Raw genomic sequence first — 22,165 nt, 5'->3', positions numbered from 1 at the left:
CCTCTCTCACTCCCACACCTCTCTCTCTCTTTCTCTCTCTCTCCCTCCCTTCCCCTCTCTCCCTCCCTCCTGTCTCTCCCTCCCTCCTCTTTCCCTCATCTCTCACCCTGTCCCATACCCTCCTCTCTTCCTCTGTCTCTCCCCTTCACTCCCCCCTCTCACTCCCACACCTCTCTCTCTCTTTCTCTCTCTCTCTCCCTCCCTTCCCCTCTCTCCCTCCCTCCTCTCTCTCCCTCCCTCCTCTTTCCCTCATCTCTCACCCTGTCCTATACCCTCCTCTCTTCCTCTGTCTCTCCCCTTCACTCACCATCTCTCCCCCTCACTCTCTCCCACACCCTTCTCTCTCTCTCTCTCTCTCTCTCTATCTCTCTCTCTCTCTCTCTCTCTCTCTCTCCCTCCCTCCCTCCCTCCCTCCCTCTTTATCTTCCTTCCTTCCCCTTCCCCTGCTCTCTGCCCCTTTCCCTCCCCCACGAGCCGGAAGGTGAGAAATGAAAGCAGCAAGTGCATTTGACACAGAGCGCATCAACAACTGAACTTGAGTCAAAAAGAAAATGTAGATTGCTTAAAAAGAGACAGGTGCAAGGCAGGTCGAATGTATCGTCAAAATTCAAAGTGAATTTTATCATCAAAGTAAATCTATGTCATTAGGTACAACCCTGAGATTAATTTTCGATAAATCTATAAAATAGTAGCTTTAACAGAATCAATGAAAGATCACCCAGCCTGGGTGTTCAACCAGAGTTCAGAGGACAACAAACTGATCAAATGCAAATATTAATGAGAATGAGAGATGAAGGGTCCTTGAACACGAATCCCTTGGCTGTGGGAACAGGTCAGTGAAGTTATCCCCTCTGGTTCAGGAGCCTGCTGGTTGAAGGGTAACTGTTGCTGAACCTGGTGGTGAGGGTCCTGTGGCTCCTGTACCATCTTACCCCTCAACCATCAGGCTCTTGAACCAAAGAGAATAACTTCACTCCACTTCACTTGCCCCATCATTGAAATGTTCCCACAACCAATGGACTCACTTTCAAGCACTCTTCATCTCACGTTCTCCAAATTTATTGCTTATTTATTTATTATTAGTTCTTCTCTTTGTATTTGTACGGTTTTTTTGTCTTTTGCACACCGGTTGAATGCCCAAGTTGCTGTGGTCGTTCATTGATTCTGTTCTTTTTTTGTAATTTATTTTTTATTGAATTTCATCATCAAACAAACATTTCCATAAGATATATTTCAGACACTGTACATATATATCATATAATCATATTTGTCACAAATCTCCACATAATACTTATCTGAGGTATACGTTTACAGAAAGGAGAGGAAAGAAAGAACAATCAAAAGAAAACTATGTACAAAGCAGGGAGTGATCCTTTTTTTTACAACATATTCATTGACTTGTGAGAATAAAATCAGGCCTATGAGGTACTATGTAGTTAAACCATTTTTTCCAGTACGAATAAATTGTTCCTGTGACAAGAATACACATAGATGCTAGCTGTCCTGTGTGATCAGCAATTGGTCTGCCACCTGTCTTCAGGAGAGAGAGAGATAAGGAAGACAATGGAGCAGCATTTGGAGATGTGTAATGAAGGGACGGGAGAGAGGGCCCCTTTGAACCCTGAACTGTTTGAAGTGATGGATGGGCGATACCCCAGCAGGGGGATAAAAAGGGACAGGTTCGCTAAGGCAGGACACACACGACACCACGAGGTAATGAGACCCTGGAAGCGGTGCCCCCCCCCCCGCAAGTCGGCGGGAGTCGTTTGGAAGGCTGGTTGTGGAACCAAGCCATAGATGCACATGGTGGAAAGGTACGATCAGCGGGAACCCGGTGTGTGTCCACCCTTGCTTGGGTGCCAGGTTCACTGCAGAGGATCGACCGCATCTGGAGGAGGGGTCACAGTCAGTGACCTCAGGTGACATCACAAAGGACTCGCCCGAAAGCTGCTTGTGAGCAATATCGCAGGTCTGTGTGTGGAAGCCGTTTTGAATGATCATTCGTTCTTGTTCTCTCTCTCCTTCCCCCCACATTGTCCATTGCCATGGCAACGATTACTGCAAACTGAACTAAATTGAACTGGACTTTTGTGTCACTTTGAAATTGGTCATTTACCCCTAGACAACAATAGAGCTTGATTGATGCTGTTATCTTAATTCTGTGTACATGTGTGTTTATTATTGCTGAACTGTTGCATTTATTATCCTTTCGATTACTGTGTTGCTTGTTTCTTTAATAAAACTTTCTTAGATCTAGTAATCCAGACTCCAACTGAGTGATCCATTTCTGCTGGTTTGGCAACCCAGCTACAGGGTACGTAACATTCCAACTTTTGATTAACAGATGCTGTTATCTTCTCCATTTTGTAAATGTCCATTGTAATTTCCATCCATACATGTAAAGTTGGACTCTCCTGTGATAACCATTTCCTGGTAAGGGTCTTTTTACCAGCCACCAGCAGTACATTCACTAAATATTTATCTCTTTTCAACCATTCTTGAGGTATATACCTAAAATATATGGTCTTACTCTCTAAGGGTAATTCACATTTAAAGATGTCTTGTAGGGCATTATGTATCCCACTCCAACAGTCTTTGATAACGGGGCATTCCCAGGAAATATGAAAAAGGGTTGCATTTTGATTTCCACAATTTCTCCAGCAAACAGTGGGGGGTTACTATCATAATGGAATTTCTGAGAGGGTGTGATAAAATATCTTATCAAGTTTTTTCCACCCAAACTCCCTCCATTTCTGTGAACTGATACACTTCCATTGATACCTTCATATTATTGTCCATTCTTCCTCAGATATTATTATCCCTCCTTCCTTCTCCCATTTTGTTTTAACGTATGAAGTCGTATGTGTTTTAAGATTTGACATGCTTGAAATTATTCTACTACCATTGTCTGAATTGTATGCTTTTCTAAATGGCTCTATCAGAAATGTACTTGCCTTGGTTACATTTTTTAACCGTCCTATTAACATACCGTCGCATCTGTAAATACCGGTAAAAGTCTTGCTTTTCTAATAAGTGTTTCTCTTTGAGCATTTCAAAACTCAACAGTGCCCCTTTTTTCATTATATAGCAAATAGCTGTTATTCCTAAACACTGATTTAGTTCTAGTCATTATTCTATAGATCTATTGAGTATGCCCACAAGGAGATGAATTTCAGGGTTGTGTATGGTGAATCGTATGCATATGTACTTTGACAATAAATTTACTGCAAACTTTGATAATAAACACAGAGTTAACTTCCCAGAGTAACATCCCCTTCTGGGATAAGAAAAGACAGCACAAGGGAGACCATGGATTGGACAGAAGCCAACTCAAGTATTAGCACACAGCTCGAATAACAGCTCAAGGCTGTGTGCTCCATAGAACCTAACAAATCTCCAACAGAGACCACAATATTTAAACCTCCCCTCTGTCTCTCGCTTTCTCCATTTCACTCTGTTTTTGTGTCTCTCACTCCCTCTATCACTTTCTGCCTGTCTCTGTCTCTTTCAGTCTGTCTCTGTCTGTGTCTCTTTATGTCTGTGTGTGTGTGTCTCTCTCTCTCTCTCTCTGTTTTTCTTTCTTTGTCTCTCTGTCTGTCTGTCTGTCTCTCTTTCTCTGTCTCTGCCTCTCTTTGCCTAAGAAGAACATGGTGACCTGTCTCAATAACTATTGTCCAGTAGCACTTACATCTACAGTGATGAAGAGCTTTGGGAGGTTGGTGATGAAAAATATGAACTCCTGCCCAAGAAGAGACTTGGATCCGCTCTTCACTCAACCGTTAAACATCTGGACTGCAAAGATGCATACATCAGAATGCTCTTCGTTGACTACAGATTGGCATTCAATGCCATCATCCCTCTGAACTACTCAATAAACTTCAAGTCCTTGTCCCCAGAGCCTCCTTGTGCAACTGGATCCTCAATTTCCTCACTGGCAGACCCCAGGCAGTTCAGATTGGCAACACCATCTCCTTCACAATCTCCATCAATACAGGTACACCACAAGGTAGTGTGCTTAGTGCCCTGCTCTTCTCCCTTTACACTTATGACTGTGTGGTTAAGTACAGCTCCAATGCCACTGGCATAGTGTCAATGGAAATAAGGCAGAAGTAAACAAGTAGTGAGGTCATGGAACCTATACAGATTGAGGAGGAGGAGGTGCTTGCTATCTTGAGGCAAATCCCCAGGACCTGACAGGGTATTCCCTCGGACCTTGAAGGAGACTAGCGTTGAAATTGCAGGGGCCCTGGCAGATACATTTAAAATGTCGGTATCTACGGGTGAGGTGCTGGAAGATTGGAGGTTAGCTCATGTTGTTCAGTTATTTAAAAAAGGCTCTAAAAGTAATCCGGGAAATTATAGGCCGGTAAATTTGACGTCGGTAGTAGGTAAATTATTGGAAGAAGTACTGAGAGATAGGATCTAAAAGTATTTGGATAGACAGGGACTTATTTAGGGAGAGTCAACATGGCTTTGTGCATAGTAGGTCATGTTTAACCAATCTATTAGAGTTTTTAGAGGAGGTTACCAGGAAAGTGGATGAAGGGAAGGCAGGGGATATTGTCTACATGGATTTCAGTAAGGCCTTTGACAAGGTCCCGCATGGGAGGTTAGTTAGGAAAATTCAGTCGCTAGGTATACATGGAGAGGTGGTAAATTGGATTAGACATTGGCTCGATGGAAGCAGCCAGAGAGTGGTGGTAGAGAATTGCTTCTCCAAGTGGAGGCCTGTGACTAGTGGTGTGCCACAGGGATCAGTGCTGGATCCATTGTTATTTGTCATCTATATCAGTGATCTGGATGATAATGTGGCAAATTGGATCAGCAACTTTGCTGATGATACAAAGATTGGAGGTGTAGTGGACAGTGAGGAAGGTTTTCAAAGCTTGCAGAGGGATTTGGACCAGCTGGAAAAATGGGCTGAAAAATGGCAGATGGAGTTTAATCCAGACAAGTGTAAGGTATTGCACTTTGGAAGGACAAGCCAAGGTAGAACATACAAGGTAAATGGTAGGGCACTGAGGAGTGCAGTAGAACAGAGGGATTTGGGAATACAGATACAAAATTCCCTAAAAGTTGCGTCACAGATAGATAGGGTCGTAAAGAGAGCTTTTAGTACATTGGCCTTTATAAATCAAAGTATTGATTATAAGAGCTGGAATGTTATGATGAGGTTGTATAAGGCATTGGTGATGCCGAATTTGGAGTATTGTGTTCAGTTTTGGTCACCAAATTACAGGAAGGATATTAATGAGGTTGAAAGAGTGCCGAGAAGGTTTACAAGGATGTTGTTGGGACTTGAGAAACTGAGTTACAGAGAAAGATTGAATAGGTTAGGACCTTATTACCTGGAGCTGAGAAGAATGAGGGGAGATTTGATAGAGGTATATAAAATTATGATGGGTATAGATAGAGTGAATGCAAGCAGGCTTTTTCCGCTGAGGCTAGGGGAGAAAAAAACCAGAGGACATGGGTTAAGTGTGAAGGGGGGAAAGTTTAAAGGGAACATTGGGGGGGGGGGTTTCTTCACACAGAGGGTGGTGGGAGTGTGGAATAAGCTGCCAGATGAAGTGGTAAATGCGGGCTCACTTTTAACATTTAAGAAAAACTTGGACAGGTACATGGATGAGAGGTTACGGAGGGATATGGTCCAGGTGCAGGTCAGCGGGACTAGGCAGAAAAACGGTTCGGCACAGCCAAGAAGGGCCAAAAGGCCTGTTTCTGTGCTGTAATGTTCTATGGTTCTATATTTAAGTTTGCCGATGACACCACTGTCTCTGGCTGAATCAAAGGTGGTGATGAATATAGGAGGGAGATTGAAAGTCTGGCTGAGTGGTCCCACAATGATCAGAGTGGAGAGGGTCAACAACTTTAAATTCCTCGGTGTTACTGTTTCAGAGAATCTATCCTGTGCCTTTACAAAGAAAGCACGAGAGCTGCTCTACTTCCTTAGAATTTTGCGAAGATTTGGCATGTCATCTAAAACTTTGACAAACTTCTGTAGATGTGTGGTGGATAGTATACTGACTGGTTGCGTCACAGCCTGGCATGGGAAAAACCAGTGCCCTTGTACAGAAAATCCTACAAAAAGTAGAGGATGCAGCCCAGTCCATTATGGGTAAAACCCTTCCCACTGTTGAGAACCTCTACACGGAGGACGATACATGATCCATATCCTTCCTCTGCCAGAATGTTCACATGCCTGTTAAACAAGTCTGTGTAGGTGTGCGAAGGATGATCAGAGAGACATTGATCATCCTGAGGTGGGAGGATAGGTGTAAATTTAGAGGGAAGAGCCTGAGGGAGGATAGATGGAAGGATAAGGAACGGATGATAGGCAGGTGGGGAGGGAATGGGAAGGGTCAGCCTAGGCTGAAATATGACCGCTGAGATTCACCTATCAGCTAGCATCAATTTGACTGCCAAATAGCCTCCTCCATGTTTAGGGAAGCAACACTCACAACACGCTGGAGGAACTCAGCAGGTCGGGCAGCATCCGTGGAAACGATGAGTCGACGTTTCGGGCCGGAACCCTTCGTCAGGACTGAAGAGGGAAGGGGCAGAGGCCCTATAAAGAAGGTGGGGGGAGGGTGGGAAGGAGAAGGCTGGTAGGTTCCAGGTGAAAAACAATAAGGGGAAAGATAAAAAGGTGGGGGAAGGGAGGCAGGGAGGAGATAGGCAGGAAAGGTGAAGGAGGAATAGAGGAAAACACAATGGGTAGTAGAGGAGGCAGAACCATGAGGGAGGTAGTAGGCAGCTGGGGGAGGGGGCTGAGTGAAACTGGGTTAGGGGAAGGGAGGAGGAGGGAATTACCTTAAGTTGGAGAATTCTATGTTCATACCAAGGGTCTGGAGACTACCCAGACGGTATATGAGGTGTTGCTCCTCCAACCTGAGTTTAGCCTCATCATGGCAGTAGAGGAGGCCATGTATGGACATATCTGAATGGGAGTGGGAAGCAGAGTTGAAGTGTCTGGGTAGACTCCAACCCCTTGGTATGAACATCAAATTCTCCAACTTCCGGTAATTTCCTCCCCCCCATCTCAGTTTCCTCGAGACACTTTGAGACTTTTTTTTACCGTGCCCATTGTCTGCTCTTTATCAAATTACGGCATTGCTTTGCACTGTTGTAACTATATGCTATAATTATGTGGTTTTTGTCAGTTTTTTTACTCTTGGTTTGCTTTGTGTTTCTGTGATATCATTCTGGAGGAACAAATTGTATCATTTCTTCATGCATGCATTACTAAATGACAGTAAAAGAGGACTGCGTGTCCTCATAATGTAATCTAATCTAAATTTCGGTGGGAACAGTCTTGGGTGATTTTGAGAAGTTGTTAACTCGCTGCGTAGCTGTGTACATATGCACTGAGAGGGCAGTAGATGTACCAAGATTCAGCGAAAGGCTTGTCTTGCATACCTTTGGTAAAGATCAGTGCATGGATGTAGAAAAAGTTAAAACAACAGAATGCAGAATGAAGTTACAGAGGTAGTCCAGTCAGCCGATAATGTGCAAGATCATAAAATAGATTGTGAGGCCAAGAGTCTCTTTTGTCGTACGAGGTGACCAATCAATAGATAAGATCACAGTCACAGCTTTTTGTTCAAGAACTCTGACAGCTCCGAGACCAGAGCCAGAGTGGGTGGGAGGAGCCGGTACGGATGACGTCAGCGCGCCGAGGACGCAGGAGCGCGAGCTCCATCCCCTCCGAGGCTGGCGTACATCACTGACGTTGAGGCGGCAGCTGGGGTGACGCTCTGGAAGGATGGCGACTCTGCTGCAGCTGGAGCGGGTGGTTTACCTGGTGAACGGGGAGAAGAAGCTGCGGCTGCCGCTTTCACAGCTTTACTTCTGCCGCTATTGCCATGAACTGCGCTCGCTGGAATGCGTCTCCCACGAGGTGGGTTCTTTCAAGGGGGAAAAACCGTAAAACTGCTTGTCAGTGGGGGACAGGAGCGGCGGCCCGGTTCTGCGGCGCGCTTGATGATTGGCTGCTGGCGCTGCCACTCAAACGGAGGAGCCAATGGGAATACGGCGCCGCCTGGCAGCCGGCTCTCGCCGGGCTGAGGGGCTGCGGCCTGTGCAGGCAGGAGGCGGGCGGGTGTATCTCTTTACCCCCACCCGCTCCTTGCCTCCTGGCTCATGGACGTCTGTCACCCCACCTTCCCTGGCGCCGGGATGTCTCCTCACACCTCCCCCCGCTTCCCGGCCCCGGGATGTCTCCCCACCCCGGCCTCCGAATGAATTCCAACCCCACCCCACCTCGGCCCCGGAATGAATCCCCACCCCAAGCTGGATCTCCATCTAGAATGGAAGTATTCGAACATGGGACCAGAAGTCCCTACAAAGGACTGTGAGAACAGCCGAGAGGATCATAGCTGTCTCCCTAACATCCATTTATCAGCACCCTTACTTAGTATTTTTAAGGATCCTAGTCATCCATCCAGTACCCTCTTTGACTTTCTACCATCAGGCAGGAGACTTACGCTGCTTAAAACCAAGAACGATTAGAATGAGAAAAAGTTTCTTCACCCAGTTCATTAGGCTTCTGATCTCCCAGTTGCATCGTATTCAGAGCGTCACTGGCTATTCTGTTCTGTACCTTATAATATTTAGTGTTAATGTTGGGTTCACCTGTAGATTTTATCCTTACTTCCTTAAGCTATTGTGTGTTATGTGTACTACTGTGCTTTACATTATACGGTTATATACACATATATAGTTGAGTGATAGTAAACTTGATAATAGAGACATTTGACAGACAGGAAAGGTTCGAGCTTTGTGGATCAGGGAACGTCAGACTATGAGAGGTCTGCATCGGGCATTTTCATGCCTTACAAGGCGCAGATTGGAAGTCTTTGTGGATCAAATGCAGGCAAATAGAACTAACTTAGATGATAATTTTTGTTAGAAAAGGTGAGTTGGGCTGAAGAGTTTTTCTGTGCTGTATGACTTAGAACATAGAACAGTGCAGCTCAGGAACAGGCCCTTTGGCACACAATTAAATTAATAATCAAATGGCCAACTCAATTAATCTCTTCTGCCTACGCAAAGTCCATGTTATTCTATTTTCCCTCACATTCATGTCCCTATCCAAATGTCTTTTAAAAGTTCCCAATGTATCTGCCTCTACCACCACCTCAGGCAGCACATTCCAGGCACTCACCACTCTGATTTTTTTTGAAAAAGAGAAAAAAAACTTGCCCCTTGTATCTCCTTTGAAGTTACTCCCCTCTCACATTAATTCATGCCCTCTGGTATGAGACATTTCAGCCTTGGGGAAAAAATTACTGTCTGTTATATCAGTGCTTCTCATAATCTTATAATCATCTGTCAGATCTCCCCTCAGCCTCCACCACTCCAGAGAAAACAATCCATGTTTGTCCCAACTTCTTGTTACAGTATGTGCCCTCTAATTCAGGCGGCATCCTGGTAGACCTATTCTGTACCCTCACCAAAGCCTCGACATCCTTCCTATAATGGGGCAACCAGTTTTAATGACACATTACTTGTTCACCACCACAAATTTACACCAAAGCACAGCTGCCCATGTTTCAGCTTGGCAGACAGATGTTGAGGTATTTTCACCAATATCTCTAATGGGGTGGGGGGATTGATGTCCTATCCTGATGAAGGGTCTCAGCCCAAAACGTCACCTGTCCATTTCCTTCCATAGCTGCTAGTCTGACCTGCTGAGTTTCTCCAGCTTTTTGTATGTGTTGAGGGGATAGAATTCCAAGATAAAAGGATAATTAAGATGTAGAAATTTCTGCTGGTGGAGATTGGTGATTCTTGAACTCTCTTCCACAAGGAGGGGCGGCAATTAGATAATTGCTCTACAATTTTGGCCCACAATCAATGTCTGTAGTGGTCTGGACATTCTCCCTGTGACCTTTTGGATTTCCTCTGGGTTCTCTGGTTTCCTCCCACGTTCCAGACATATGAGTTAGTGTTATTGAGCTATAAGCATGCCAGCATAGTCCTTTATGATTTGATTTCGAAGTTCAAAGTAAATTTATTATCAGGGTACATATCGTGGAGAGGCACTCCATTGGTCTCGGTCGACCATCTGTCTATGTGATACGCAAGCTGGGACAGCACGAATGGAAAGCAAGCTGCTGCCCAGGTAGCAGGCTACCCCTCTCTACGCATCTGATGAATCCAAAGGAATAGCAGAAACCAATACAGTTTGTCACCAGTGGCATTGCAAGAGTTGCCATTCAGTTTTGAGTGCTCACTGAGGTCTTTAACTTTTTCGCTTCAGTCTAAGGTACCCACCTGCTTCAAGCAGGCTCACTTGTAACAGTGCCTAAGAAGCATGTGGTAACCTGCCTCAATGACTGTAGTCAGTAGCACTTGCAACCACAGTGATCAAGTGTTTTAAGAGCCTGGTGCTGAAATGTATCAACTCCTGCTTGAGAAGAGAATTGGACCCACTCCAATCTGTCCGTATCATTGGCTCTTCGCTCACCGTTGGAACATCTGGACTGCAAAGATGCATATATCAGATTGCTCTTTATTGACATTGACTACAGTTCAGCATTCAATACCATCATTCCCTCAAAACTAATCAATGAGCTTCAAGACCTTGGCTCCTATACCTCCCTGTGCAATTGGATCCTCGACTTCCTCACTTGCAGACCCCAGCTGGTTCAGATTGGTAACAACATTTCTTTCACTGTTGTTGGCTGAATTAAAGGTGGTGACAAATCAGTATATAGGAGGGAGATTGAAAATCTGGCTGAGTGGTACCACAATTAACAACCTCGTATTCAATGTCGGCAAAACCAAGGAGCTGATTGTTGACTTCAGGACGAAGAAACCAGAGATCCGTGAGGAGAGCTTCAACAACTTTAAATTCTTTGGTGTTTATCATTTCAGAGAACATGTCCTGGGCCCAGTATGTAATTACAATTACGAAGAAAGCGCAGCAGTGCGGAGATTTGACATGACATCTAAAACTTTGACAAACTTCTATAGATGTGTAGTGGAGAGTGTATTGACTGGCTGTATCACAGCTTGGTATGGAAGCACCAATGCCCTTGAATGGACAATGCTACACCCCCACCACCCAGGTCATGCTCTCCTCTTGCTGCTGCCGTCAGGAGCTTCAGGATTCACACCATCAGATTCAGGATCAGTTATAGTTGCAAGGAAAAGCTTGTGAACCCTTTGCAATTACCTGGTTTTCTGCATTAGTTACTCGTAAAATGTGGTCTGATCTCCTTCTGTCACAATAATAGACACAATATACCTAAACAAATAACACAAACAATTGTGCTACTTCTCGTTAATACAGAGTACACCATTTAATCAAATAGTCTAGGTTCAAGAAAGTTGGTGAATCTCTGGGGTAATGCCTTCTAGAAAAACTATTTGGAGTTAGGTGTACCAATCAATGTGGTGTGATTGAGGTGTGGGTTTTAAAGGTTCCCTGCCCTGTATGAACAAAGACACACAAAGTCAGGTTACTGACAGAGCCTGCTCTTCTCAAGAAAGATCTGTTCATGTGCACCGTGCCTAGATCAAAACAACTTTTAGAGGACCTTAGCAGAAGAATTGTAAAGATGCATGAAGCTGGAAAAGTCTACAAAAGCATCAATCCACAGTAAGAGAAATTGTCTACAAATGGAGGAATTCAGTACTGTTGCCACTCTCCCTAGGAGTGGGCGTCCTGCAAAGATCATACCAAGGGTACAATGTTGGAGGAGGTGAAAAAGGATCCAGGGTAACCTTTGGAAATCTCTAGACTTGCTAAGTTCTCTGTTCATGTGTCCACTATAAGAAAAACACTGAACAAGAATGGTGTTCATAGAAAGTCACCATGGAGGAAACCACTGCTCTCCAAAAATTCATTGCTGCACATCTCGTTTGCAAAAGACCACCTGGATGTTCTACAATGCTTCTGGGACAATGTTCTGTGTACAGGTGAGACAAAAGTTGAACTTGGCAGAAATATACATTGCTATGTTTGGAGGGAAAAGGGCACTGCACACTAACACCAAAACCTCATCCCAGCTGTGAAGCATAGTGGAAGGAGCATAATGGTTTGGGGCTGCTTTGCTGCCTCAGGGCCTGGACAGCTTGCATCAATGAGGGAACAATGAATTCAAAATTGTATCAAGACTTTTTACAGGAGAATGTCAGTGTAGTGGTGCATCACCTGAAGCTTAATAGAAGTTGAATGATTCAGCAAGGCAATGATCCAAAACACAAGAGTAAATCAATAACAGAATGTTTTTTTAAAAAAAGGAAAAATCATGTTTTGGAATGGCCAAGTCAGAGTCCAGACCTTAAGATCAATTGAGATGCTGTGGCATGACCCTGAAGAGGGCTGTTCGTGCAAGGTATCCCAGAAATATTGATGAACTGAAACAGTTTTGTATGGAAGATTAGTCTAAAATTCCTCCTCACTATTGTGCAAATCTGATCAGCAGCTACAGGAAATGTTTGATGGAGATTATTACTGCTAAAGGAGGTTCTACCAGTTATTTAATACAAGGGTTCACATACCTTTCCTAGCCTGGTCTGTGAACGATTAAACAATGCGTTCAATAAAGACATGAGAATTGTAATTGTTTATTATTTTAGGCAGATTGTGTTTATTATTGTGACTTAGATGAAGATCAGACTGCATTTTATGAGTAATTAATGCAGAAAGCTAAGTAATTGCAAAAGGTTCACAAACATTTCCTTGCAACTCTATTACCCCTCAGCCTTCAGGCTCTTGAACTTGAAAGGATAATTTCACTCGCTCTGTCACTGAAATGTTCCCACAGCCTATAGACTTACTTTCAAGGACTCTTCATCTCATGTTCTTGATATCTATTGCTTATTTATTATTATTCTTTCTTTCTTTCTTGTGTGCACTGGTTGAATGCCCAAGTTGGTGCAGTCTTTCATTGATTCTGTTATGGTTACTATTCTATTCTGGATTTATCTAGTACGCCTGCAATAAAGTGAACTTCAGTGTTTTAGATGGTGGTATATATATTTTGATAATAAATTTACTTTGAACTTGGTTGTCAGAGGTTATGTGAGACTCACGCAATTGGGAGCTTTTAATAGATAGTGGGAGCTTATCTCCAGTGCCACCCCTGAGTACACACATGTCCCTCCCCTGACTACAGCATATACAACTTTGAGATTCATTTTCTTGCAGGCTTTCAAAGTAGAACAAAGAAATACAATAGAATAAGTGAAAAACTATACACAAAGGTGGACAAACAGTCAAAATGCAAAAGAAGACATAAATAAATAAATAGTACTGAGAACACGAGTTGTAGTGCCCTTGAGTTCAGAATTGAGGTGAGTGAAGTTATCCCCTCTGGTCCAGGTGTCTAGTGGTTGAGTGGTAATAACTGTTTCTGAACCTGGAGGTCGTGTGTTTGTATCAGTTGACACAAGCAACACATGGAACTGTCTGTTTTGTTGTGTATGTGACAAATAACATTAATCTTTACCATTAGGAGAAGTGATGTCACAGAAAAATACAAATTTCCTACAAGGCTTTAAGTGGTAGATGCCAGGATGAGGTTTCTTCTGTATGCAGTGTTAGTAAATAGTGTTCCAGTCACAAAATAGGACTAAGATCAGAAGAAATTTATTTACTTGCAGCAGGGGTTCCCAACCCTTTTTAAGCTATGGACCAATAACGTTAAGCAAAGTGTCCTTGGACTTCAGGTTGGAAACTCCTGGTCTAGATGGTAAAGAGTATCCAAGAGGATTGTGAATGCTCAGTGCTGGGGCACATTGATTGGGTTTGGATATTAAGATGATCGAGGCACAGGGTCCTAGAGCATTACAGCTCAGATACAGGCCCTTTGGCTCATCGAGCCAATGTTGTAAAACAATAAAACACGAAAACATCCAAGGGGGTGAGCACTTTATAGACACTGTATGCCATGAAGTTGATTGTTTTGTGGCAGCAGTACATTGTCATGCATAAAAGATATATAAATTACAGTATGTATATAAAAAAAGAAAATTAAGTAGTGCAAAAAGAGAAGAGATATTGAGTCCGTGTATATGAGTTCATTGTCCATTCAGAAATCTGATGGTGGAGGGGAAGAAGGTATTCCTGAAACATTGCGTATGAGTCTTCAGGTTCCTATGTCACCCCCTTGATGGTAGCAATGAGAAGTGGGCATGTCCTGGGTGATTAGGGTCCTTAATGATGGATGCCACCTTTTTGTGGCATCTATATACTACTAAAACTCTCATGCTCTGTCTGTCTGTTTGTGACCTTCAATTAGCGTGAATGGTGCATTACAGCGGCACTTTTTTTGGCTAAATCGAATTAAAATGCACTAACTTACAGAATGCAGGCAAAGTTCAGGGTTATATATTCGTATAAAATTGCTCATTCGCCAAAATCAATGTGCTTGCTTTGACCCTTAGAGACGATCCGCCATCATGGAAATCGGGACACAGCCCGACACATGCGCATGGCCAGCCTCAGCAGCGACACCTACCTGAGTAAAAGGCTAGGGCAGCTCTATTTCGAGGGGTCACATTCTGCTAATCACCATCAGCATGTGCAGGATTGGGACAGATCTAACTGCCACCCATCAATAAGAGATAATTAAATCTTATTGTAATGATGTACTTCGAGGCACCCATAAAACCCTTTGCTGCAGTCAAAGGACAGTGGTGACTATATCACGTCCATTTAGGAGCGCGCCAACCACATCATCAAGAATAATCAACATCCTTTGGTGTTACTGCTTCATATCTTCTGTAACGTTCCGTTATATTGGCTCGTGTACGTCTAGGGGAAATCCAGCCCAACACCCGCCTCAACACTCCCCACAGGGTCGGTTGCCGCCCGAATCAATCACAACATCAATCATCACCCAGCACACCCAGTAAATTTTAACAAATACACTTTATAGATATTACTAATTCTATGACATTAATATACATTTGATACAGAGAGGAAAGTAATGAAAAAAAAAGCGCCAACACTTATCAAAGTCCAAAGTCCAAGTTCTTCGCGCGCTACCCTTGGAGCTCAATTCGACTTCAGAGGACCACCCGAATTCCGTTGACTCACGGCTCGGGACCACCCTTAGTGATCGACCGGAGCCTCTCCGCATGTCCGCGGTCCTCCTCGTCTCTCCGACTCCCCGCCAAAACTCAGTCCACAGTCATATCATACAGCATGGTATCCGAAAACAAAACGATACATAACCACCCGTTGGCTAATAGAACCCTGCTATCTCAATTTAAAGTAAAACAAACTGCTAGCGCAAACTTTCTTCAGCGTCAAAGCCGCATTCCCCAGATTAACATAACAAAGTCGCCATTTTAAACGTAACAAAAGAAAGACCCCGTACACTTCTATCCAGCATTAGGGTAAAAAAAAAAATGGTCAGCCTAATTATGCCGCGTGGATAGGGAAGGGGGACATTATGGTCAAGAGATGACGCCAAACGTCAGGAAGTGGCAAGGAGAGAGAGAGAACAATAATTGGATGAAGCCAGGGCCATACGACTCAAGGATCAAAGAGTCAGGACAAAAAAAAGGATGAGAGAAGAAGAGACCGAGGAGGAGAGGCATGCACGTCTCCAGAATCAGAGACCATCAACAAACAGCAGAATAGATGAAGAGACGGGGGATGAAAGGACTGCACGTCAAGGGTGGCAGATAAACCAGAAATGATGCCATCAAAAGTGTCTTTCATTAAACAAGAAGGAGCTATATTTGCTTTGCTACGTGTCGTTCTTCGTTAATAAACTGAGGTTTTCTACTTCAGTTTCCAAAGCAAAGCGATACCAATAGCATTCAGAAAAATTTAATGCTCATTCTGGTCACATCAGACTGCACTACCCTTCCCTCAAAGGGTGCCCCAATGGGTCACCCCATTGTCTAGTTGCCTTTTAAAGATGTCCCATATGCTGGAGAGGCTATTGCCCGTGATGGAGCTGGCAGAAGTTTACAACAGTGCTTCTCTCTCCCCCCCACCCCATACCAGACGAATACTCTCCGCAGTACATCTGTAGAATTGCAAGTTTCTTTAGTGACATACCAATTCTCAAGCTCCTAATAAAGTATAACTTCTGTTGCCTTTATTGTAATTGTATCAATATGTTGGGTCTGGGATAAATCCTCAGATGTTGACACCCAGGAGTTTGAAACTGCTGACACTTTGCTGTTCCCATGATGTGTGTATTCCCTTACTTCCCCTTCCTGAAGTCCAGAATTACTTGGTCTTACCAACATTGTGTACAAGGGTGTTACTACGATACCACTCAAACCAGCTAATCTATCTCATGCCTGTGTGCCTCCTCATTACCATCTGAAATTCTACCAAGAATAGTTGTACTCTTGGTAAATTTATAGATGACATTTGAGTTGTGTCTATCCACACAATCGTGGATGTAGAGAGAGTAGAGCAGTTGGCTGAGCATGCATCCTTGGACTGTGCCAATGTTGATTGTCAGCAAGGAGGTGATGTTATTTCTGATTTGCCCAGATTGTGGTCTTTCTGTCAAATATCCAGTTGCAGAGGAAGGAACGGAGGCCCAGGATTTGGAACGTTGACTAAAACTGAGGGTATGATTGTGTTGAATGCTGACCTGTAGTCCATGAACCGCAGTCTGACATAGATATAGGTATATAGGTCCTGACGAAGGGTCTCAGCCTGAAACGTCGACTGTACCTCTTCCTAGAGATGCTGCCTGACCTGCTGCGTTCACCAGTAACTTTGATGTGTGTTGTTGTTTGTAGATATAGGTATTGCTATTTTCCAGGTGATCCAGGGCCGAGTGGAGAGCCAGCAAGGTTTGCGTCCACTGTAGACCGATTGTGATGATTCCAAATTACAGTGCCAGGTCCTTGCATAGGCAGGCGTTGACTCTAATCATGGCCAACCTGTCAAGCCACTTCATCACAGTAGCTGTGAGTGCAACTCGGAGATAGTTGTTAAGGCAGCTCATCTTGCTCTTGGGCACTGGTATGATCATTGTTTGAATTGTCCTATATGCTGAGGAGGCTAGTGCCCCTGATGGAGCTGGCTGAGTTAACAACTTTCTGCAGCTTTCTGATCGTGTGCAGTGGCCATTCCATAGGAGGGGGTGATGCAACCAATTAGAAATCCATTGCCAAAAGATCAAATCTCAAACAGGAGAAAATCTGCAGATGCTGGAAGTCCAAGCAACACACACAAAATGTGCAAACACTAGGAAATCTGCAGATGTCCAGCTCTTGGCTTCATCCCTCCCCCCTCCTGTCTTCTCCTATCATTTCGGATCTCCCCTTCCCCCTCCCACTTTCAAATCTCTTACCAGCTCTTCTTTCAGTTAGCCCTGACGAAGGGTCTCGGCCCGAAACGTCGACTGTACCTCTTCCTAGAGATGCTGCCTGGCCTGCTGCGTTCACCAGCAACTTTTATGTATGTCACACAAAATGTGTGAAGAAGGGTCCTGCTGAAGAGTCTTGGCCCGAAACACCAACTGCACACTTTTCTGTAGATGTTGCCTGGCCTGCTGAGTTCCTCTAGCATTTTGTGTGTGTTACCAAAGGATCAACATGGTTAGTGAATATGTGGTGACAAAAACAGGAAGTGTTGCAATCTCTGAATTAAAACCGATAAGTCATGGGAAGGAGAGCATTTACAAACATCTTTGAGTTTTAGTTCCACTTCACATCAAGAAATGAGTAATTGTGGCTCTTGTTCGTGTATCTGTGTGTATGTACGAGTGATGTTTGTGTGTGTCACTGCTGCACTAATTATTTTCACACTTCAATCATGATCAGTTTGCAGGCTTCGAATGCCAGATCACATGCAAGCATCACCTTTGTTCACGATCTTTAGCGTAGCTGAACATGTTAACTTGGAGTCACACAGCACTACAACACGGAAACGGGTCCTTCGGCTTAGCTGGTCCATGCGGGAATATTATTTTGCCCAGTCCCATCAACTCACAGCTTGACTACAGCCTCCACTTTAGCTCCGAATATCTCCTCTGACTTTTGTTTCCAGCAGTTGGGTCTCTATGTTATGTTCATGCTTATGGTTTCCATAAGACATGGGAGCAGGATTAGGTCATTTGGCCCATTGAGTCTGCTCCACTATTCCATCATAGCTGATTTATTATCCCTCTCAATCCTATTCTCCTGCCTTCTCCCCATAACCTTTGACATTCTGACTAATCAAGGACATTTCAACCTCTGCTTTAAATTTACCCAGTGACTTGGCCTCCGCAGCTGTCTGCGGCAATGAATTCCACAGATTCACCACCCTCTGGCTAAAGAAATTCATCCTCATCTCCGTACTAAAGCTGTGCGCTCTGGTCCTAGTCAGCGCATGATAGGAAACAAATTCTCTGCATCCACTTGATTTAGCTCTTTCAGTATTCAATAGGTTTCAATGAGGTATCTCCCCCGCCCCTCCATTCTTGTGAACTGCAGCAAGTACAGGCCCAGAGTCATCTAATGCTTCTCGTATGTTAACCCTTTCATTCCCAGGATCATTCTTGTGAACCTCCTTTGGACCCTCTCCAATGCCAGGACACCCTTTCCGTAGATACACAATGCTCCCAGTGTGGTCTGATCAATGCCTCATAAAGCCTCAACCTTACCACTCGGAGAGTTTCCACTGTGTGTTTCAGCCATCACCTTTCCATCATTAAGCATGTTTGCTTGCTGATGTATAACACAACCCAGATTACTACTGCCACTCTCATCAATGTCTATGATCATCAAGTCATTCCACTTCTCCTTGCCCACTGCTAGGTTGACTTCATGCAAATACCTTGTTCCTTTGCAAGATACATAGATGATAGAAAAATGGAGGTCTACATAGGAGAGGGAGGGTTAAGTTGATGTTGGGTTAAAAGCTTGGCACAATATCGTCATTTGAAGGGCCTGTACCCTGCTTTACGGTTTTATGGTAGCGTAGCCATTAGAATGATGCTATTATAGCACCAGCGACCTGGATTCAATTCCTGCTGCCACCTGTATATTCTCCCTCTGACCGATTGGATATCTTCCAGGTGCTCCAGTTTCCTCCCACATTCCAAAAGATGCATGAGTTAGTAGGTTTATTGGCCACATGGCTGTACATTGGCTCTTTTGGCTGGAAGGGCTATGTCTGTAAATAAAAACAAATAAAACTATTGTTTCCGTAGGACAAGTGGTTATTTGAGCCAGCTCCCAGAGCAAATCAATTTCCCCACTAATTATCTCTGTAACCTTGCATGGCCAGTTTCTGCCCCTCAGCTGTATACCAGGGTCCATTTACATTAAATGTACCAACCTGCCTGATTCAGGACTGAGATGAAGCTGGAAAGGTCAGTTAATTTCCACATGTTCAGCACTGATTTGTGAGGCAGAAGCTTTATGGCCACTTCTACCCCCATCCTGACCTCTCTTTTTGTGACCTTTATTGTCAGATACAGTGAAAAAACTTGTCTTGTACACTGTTCATACAGATTAGATCATTGCACAGTGCATTGAGATAGAACAGGGGAAAACAATAACAGAATGCAGAATAAAGTGTTACGGTTACAGAAGGAGTGCAGACAGTAAGTTTCAAGGTCATAATGAGATAGATTGTGACATTAAGAGTCCATCTGATCATATTAGAAAATTAGGTATGTGTTTTCTGGCTTTTGTATCTTCTGTCTGTTGGGAGAGGAGAGAAGAACACTGGCCTAGGCCCCCAGTTAGGGTCACGTGAAGCCATGGGAATTGGTAGTGGATGGTTGTATCAGCAGCTGGTGCGTATCACAAGTCCTGGTTATGCGACCACTGATCCCAGGTAGACAATCTCTGAAGATTATTGATAATGGCTGGGGTCACCCGTCTTGCAAAGACACTGCCCAGAAGAAGGCAATGGCAAACCAGTTCTGCAGGAAAACCTTGTCAAGAACAGTCATGGTTAAAAGACTCTGACTGTCCATGTCATATAGCACAGCGTGTAATGATGGTGACTGTACTGCTGCCACAAAACAACATCTGTCAGTGATAGTAAACTGAAGTAGGACTATTGATGAACTTTCTGTGTTCAGTAGTTTTATATCTTCATGCTGCTTTATAAATGCTACTAAACACATTCTGAAAGCACGTAGGATTGGTCGAAAAAGATGTTTATAAATTCCTCATCTCAATGCATTTCACAGCCAATGACATACATGGGGTCTGTGGCCAGCAGCTTGTCCACAGTGAGCTGCTGTGACACATAATCTTGTGCTTTTGGCATTGGCTGAAAGATGAGAAGATGCTGCTCAGCCCACTGAATTCCTTTGAGTCCAGCAGATTGTTTGTTGCTGCAGATGCCGGCATCGAGGATGAGAGTAGAAGGCGAGCGGGCGTTCAGCACCGTCTGCCTGTGTTTGGCCAGTCTCCCTCTCGCTTGCTCACTGCTGCCGGGGGAAAGTGCAGGAGTCTTGTGTCTTGGGCTAGGTTTGATGGGTGTGGTTTGTGGATTGGACTAATTTTTGGGGGACTGTTTCTGATTACTCCTTTATTACTGCTGTTTTGTGTGATTTTGATTGGGGTGGACAGGCTCTGTGGCCTGCGGTCAACAAACGACACAAACTGAACAGAACATTACTAGACTGTTTCAAGGACCCTGCGGTTTGATGTTTAATACGAGTATGTTGTTTGCTTATCTTTTTGCTGTTTGTGCTCTTTTTATTTGCTTGTTGGGTGTTTGATGTTTTCTTCGAGTGGGTTCCATGGTGTTTTTGTTTTGTGGCTTCCTACAGGAAGATGGATCTCAGGGTTGTATACTGCATACATACCTTGATAATAAATCTACTTTGATCTTTGACTCTTCAGATTTTTATAATCTCCTGAAAATGCAAACAGGGTTTTGAGATGAGTCCTGATGAAGGGGCTTGGCCCAAAATGTTGACTGTTTATTCCCCTCCATAAAATCTGTCTGAGCTGTTGGGTTCCTCCAGCATTTTGTGCATGTTTCTCTAGATTTCCAGCATCTGCAGAATGTCTTGTGTTTATATTATATTTCACTCCCTCAGCCCGTACATTATGAGTATATACCCAAGTGTCTTAAGTAGGCCAGACCCCCGCACTGAGGTGTGAAGGGTAGAATAGTCATAGAGCACTACAGCACAGAAACAGGTCCGTTGGCAGTCTAGTCCATGTCAAGCTAGTAATCTGTCGAGTGCCATCAGCCTACATGAGGATCAAAGCCCCCCATACCCCTCCCATCCATTCAGAGACCTTTGAATAGATAGATGGATAGGAGGGTAATGGAGGGCTATGGTCCAGGTACAGGTCAATGGGACTAGACAGTTTAAATATTTTAGCATGGACTAGATGGGCAGAAGGGCCTAATTCTGTGCTTCCTTTTCTATGACTCTATCGTAATTTCTCTTAAATGTTGAAATCAAATCTTCTTCCGCCACGCAGCTCGTTCCACCCCGTGTGAAGTGGTTCCCCCTCCTGTTTCCATAAACATTTCACCTTTCACCCTAACCCATGACCTCTAGTTGTAGTCTCACCCAAACTCAGTGGAAAAAGCCTGCTTGCGTTTACCACATCTGTACCCCTTATGTACCCACAGAGTTTCGTTTTGTACTGTTTACAGTGAGCGTCCTGCAGTTTTTTAATGAGCTTGTAATTTTGGCCACAGAGTGTGTGTGAAACAGTTAACGCTCACTTTACTATCTGCAGGTGGATTCCCACTATTGCCCAAGCTGCCTGGAGAACATGCCCTCGGCTGAGGCCAAACTGAAGAAGAACAGGTGATGCCGGGGCACTGGGGCTGTAAAATACAATCTTAGGCACATATATATAGCTAGGGTGTCTAAGGATTTTGCACTGTACTGTATTTGTCAACGTGATACAGTGAGTGAATTTGTAAATCTGGCAGGAACAGAGGATGTTGGGAATGGCAAGGGTGGAGTGCTGCGGGAGGGGCATGGGGCAGGTGGCAGAGAAGGAGTGCCAGGGCAGAGGATGGTGCAGGAGCTGAGACAACAGGCAAGTTCATTTGATTCCAAGTAATTGGTTTATTGATCATGGCAGAATGTCTCTCTGCTGTTTCCCACTCCCGCCCTTCTCCCTTATCCTTTTCCCAACTATGATCCCCCTCTCCCTGTCCCCTTCCCACTCTCAGTCCACAATTGAAACCCATATCAAAGTCAGATTTATTATCACTCACATATGTCATGGATTTTTTTTTTACGGCAGC

The 22,165-nt window shown here is 44.1% G+C and overlaps 1 protein-coding gene across 1 annotated transcript in view; it reads left to right on the top strand.

Moving 5' to 3' along the window:
* Positions 1–7,696: 7,696 nt before the first annotated feature.
* Positions 7,697–22,165, top strand: part of dctn4 (dynactin 4) — a 66,580-nt gene continuing 52,111 nt past the window's right edge. The window contains exons 1-2 of the mRNA XM_072264630.1: positions 7,697–7,900; positions 21,646–21,716. Coding sequence (XP_072120731.1) covers positions 7,766–7,900; positions 21,646–21,716 — 206 coding nt within the window. The 5' untranslated portion in view covers positions 7,697–7,765. The remainder of the gene's footprint in view (positions 7,901–21,645; positions 21,717–22,165) is intronic.

The sequence above is a fragment of the Mobula birostris genome, chromosome 7 (genome assembly GCF_030028105.1).
Source record: "Mobula birostris isolate sMobBir1 chromosome 7, sMobBir1.hap1, whole genome shotgun sequence".
NCBI lineage: Eukaryota > Metazoa > Chordata > Chondrichthyes > Myliobatiformes > Myliobatidae > Mobula > Mobula birostris.
The sequence above is the reverse complement of the archived record's forward strand: the minus strand, read 5'-3'. Positions and strand labels throughout refer to the sequence as shown.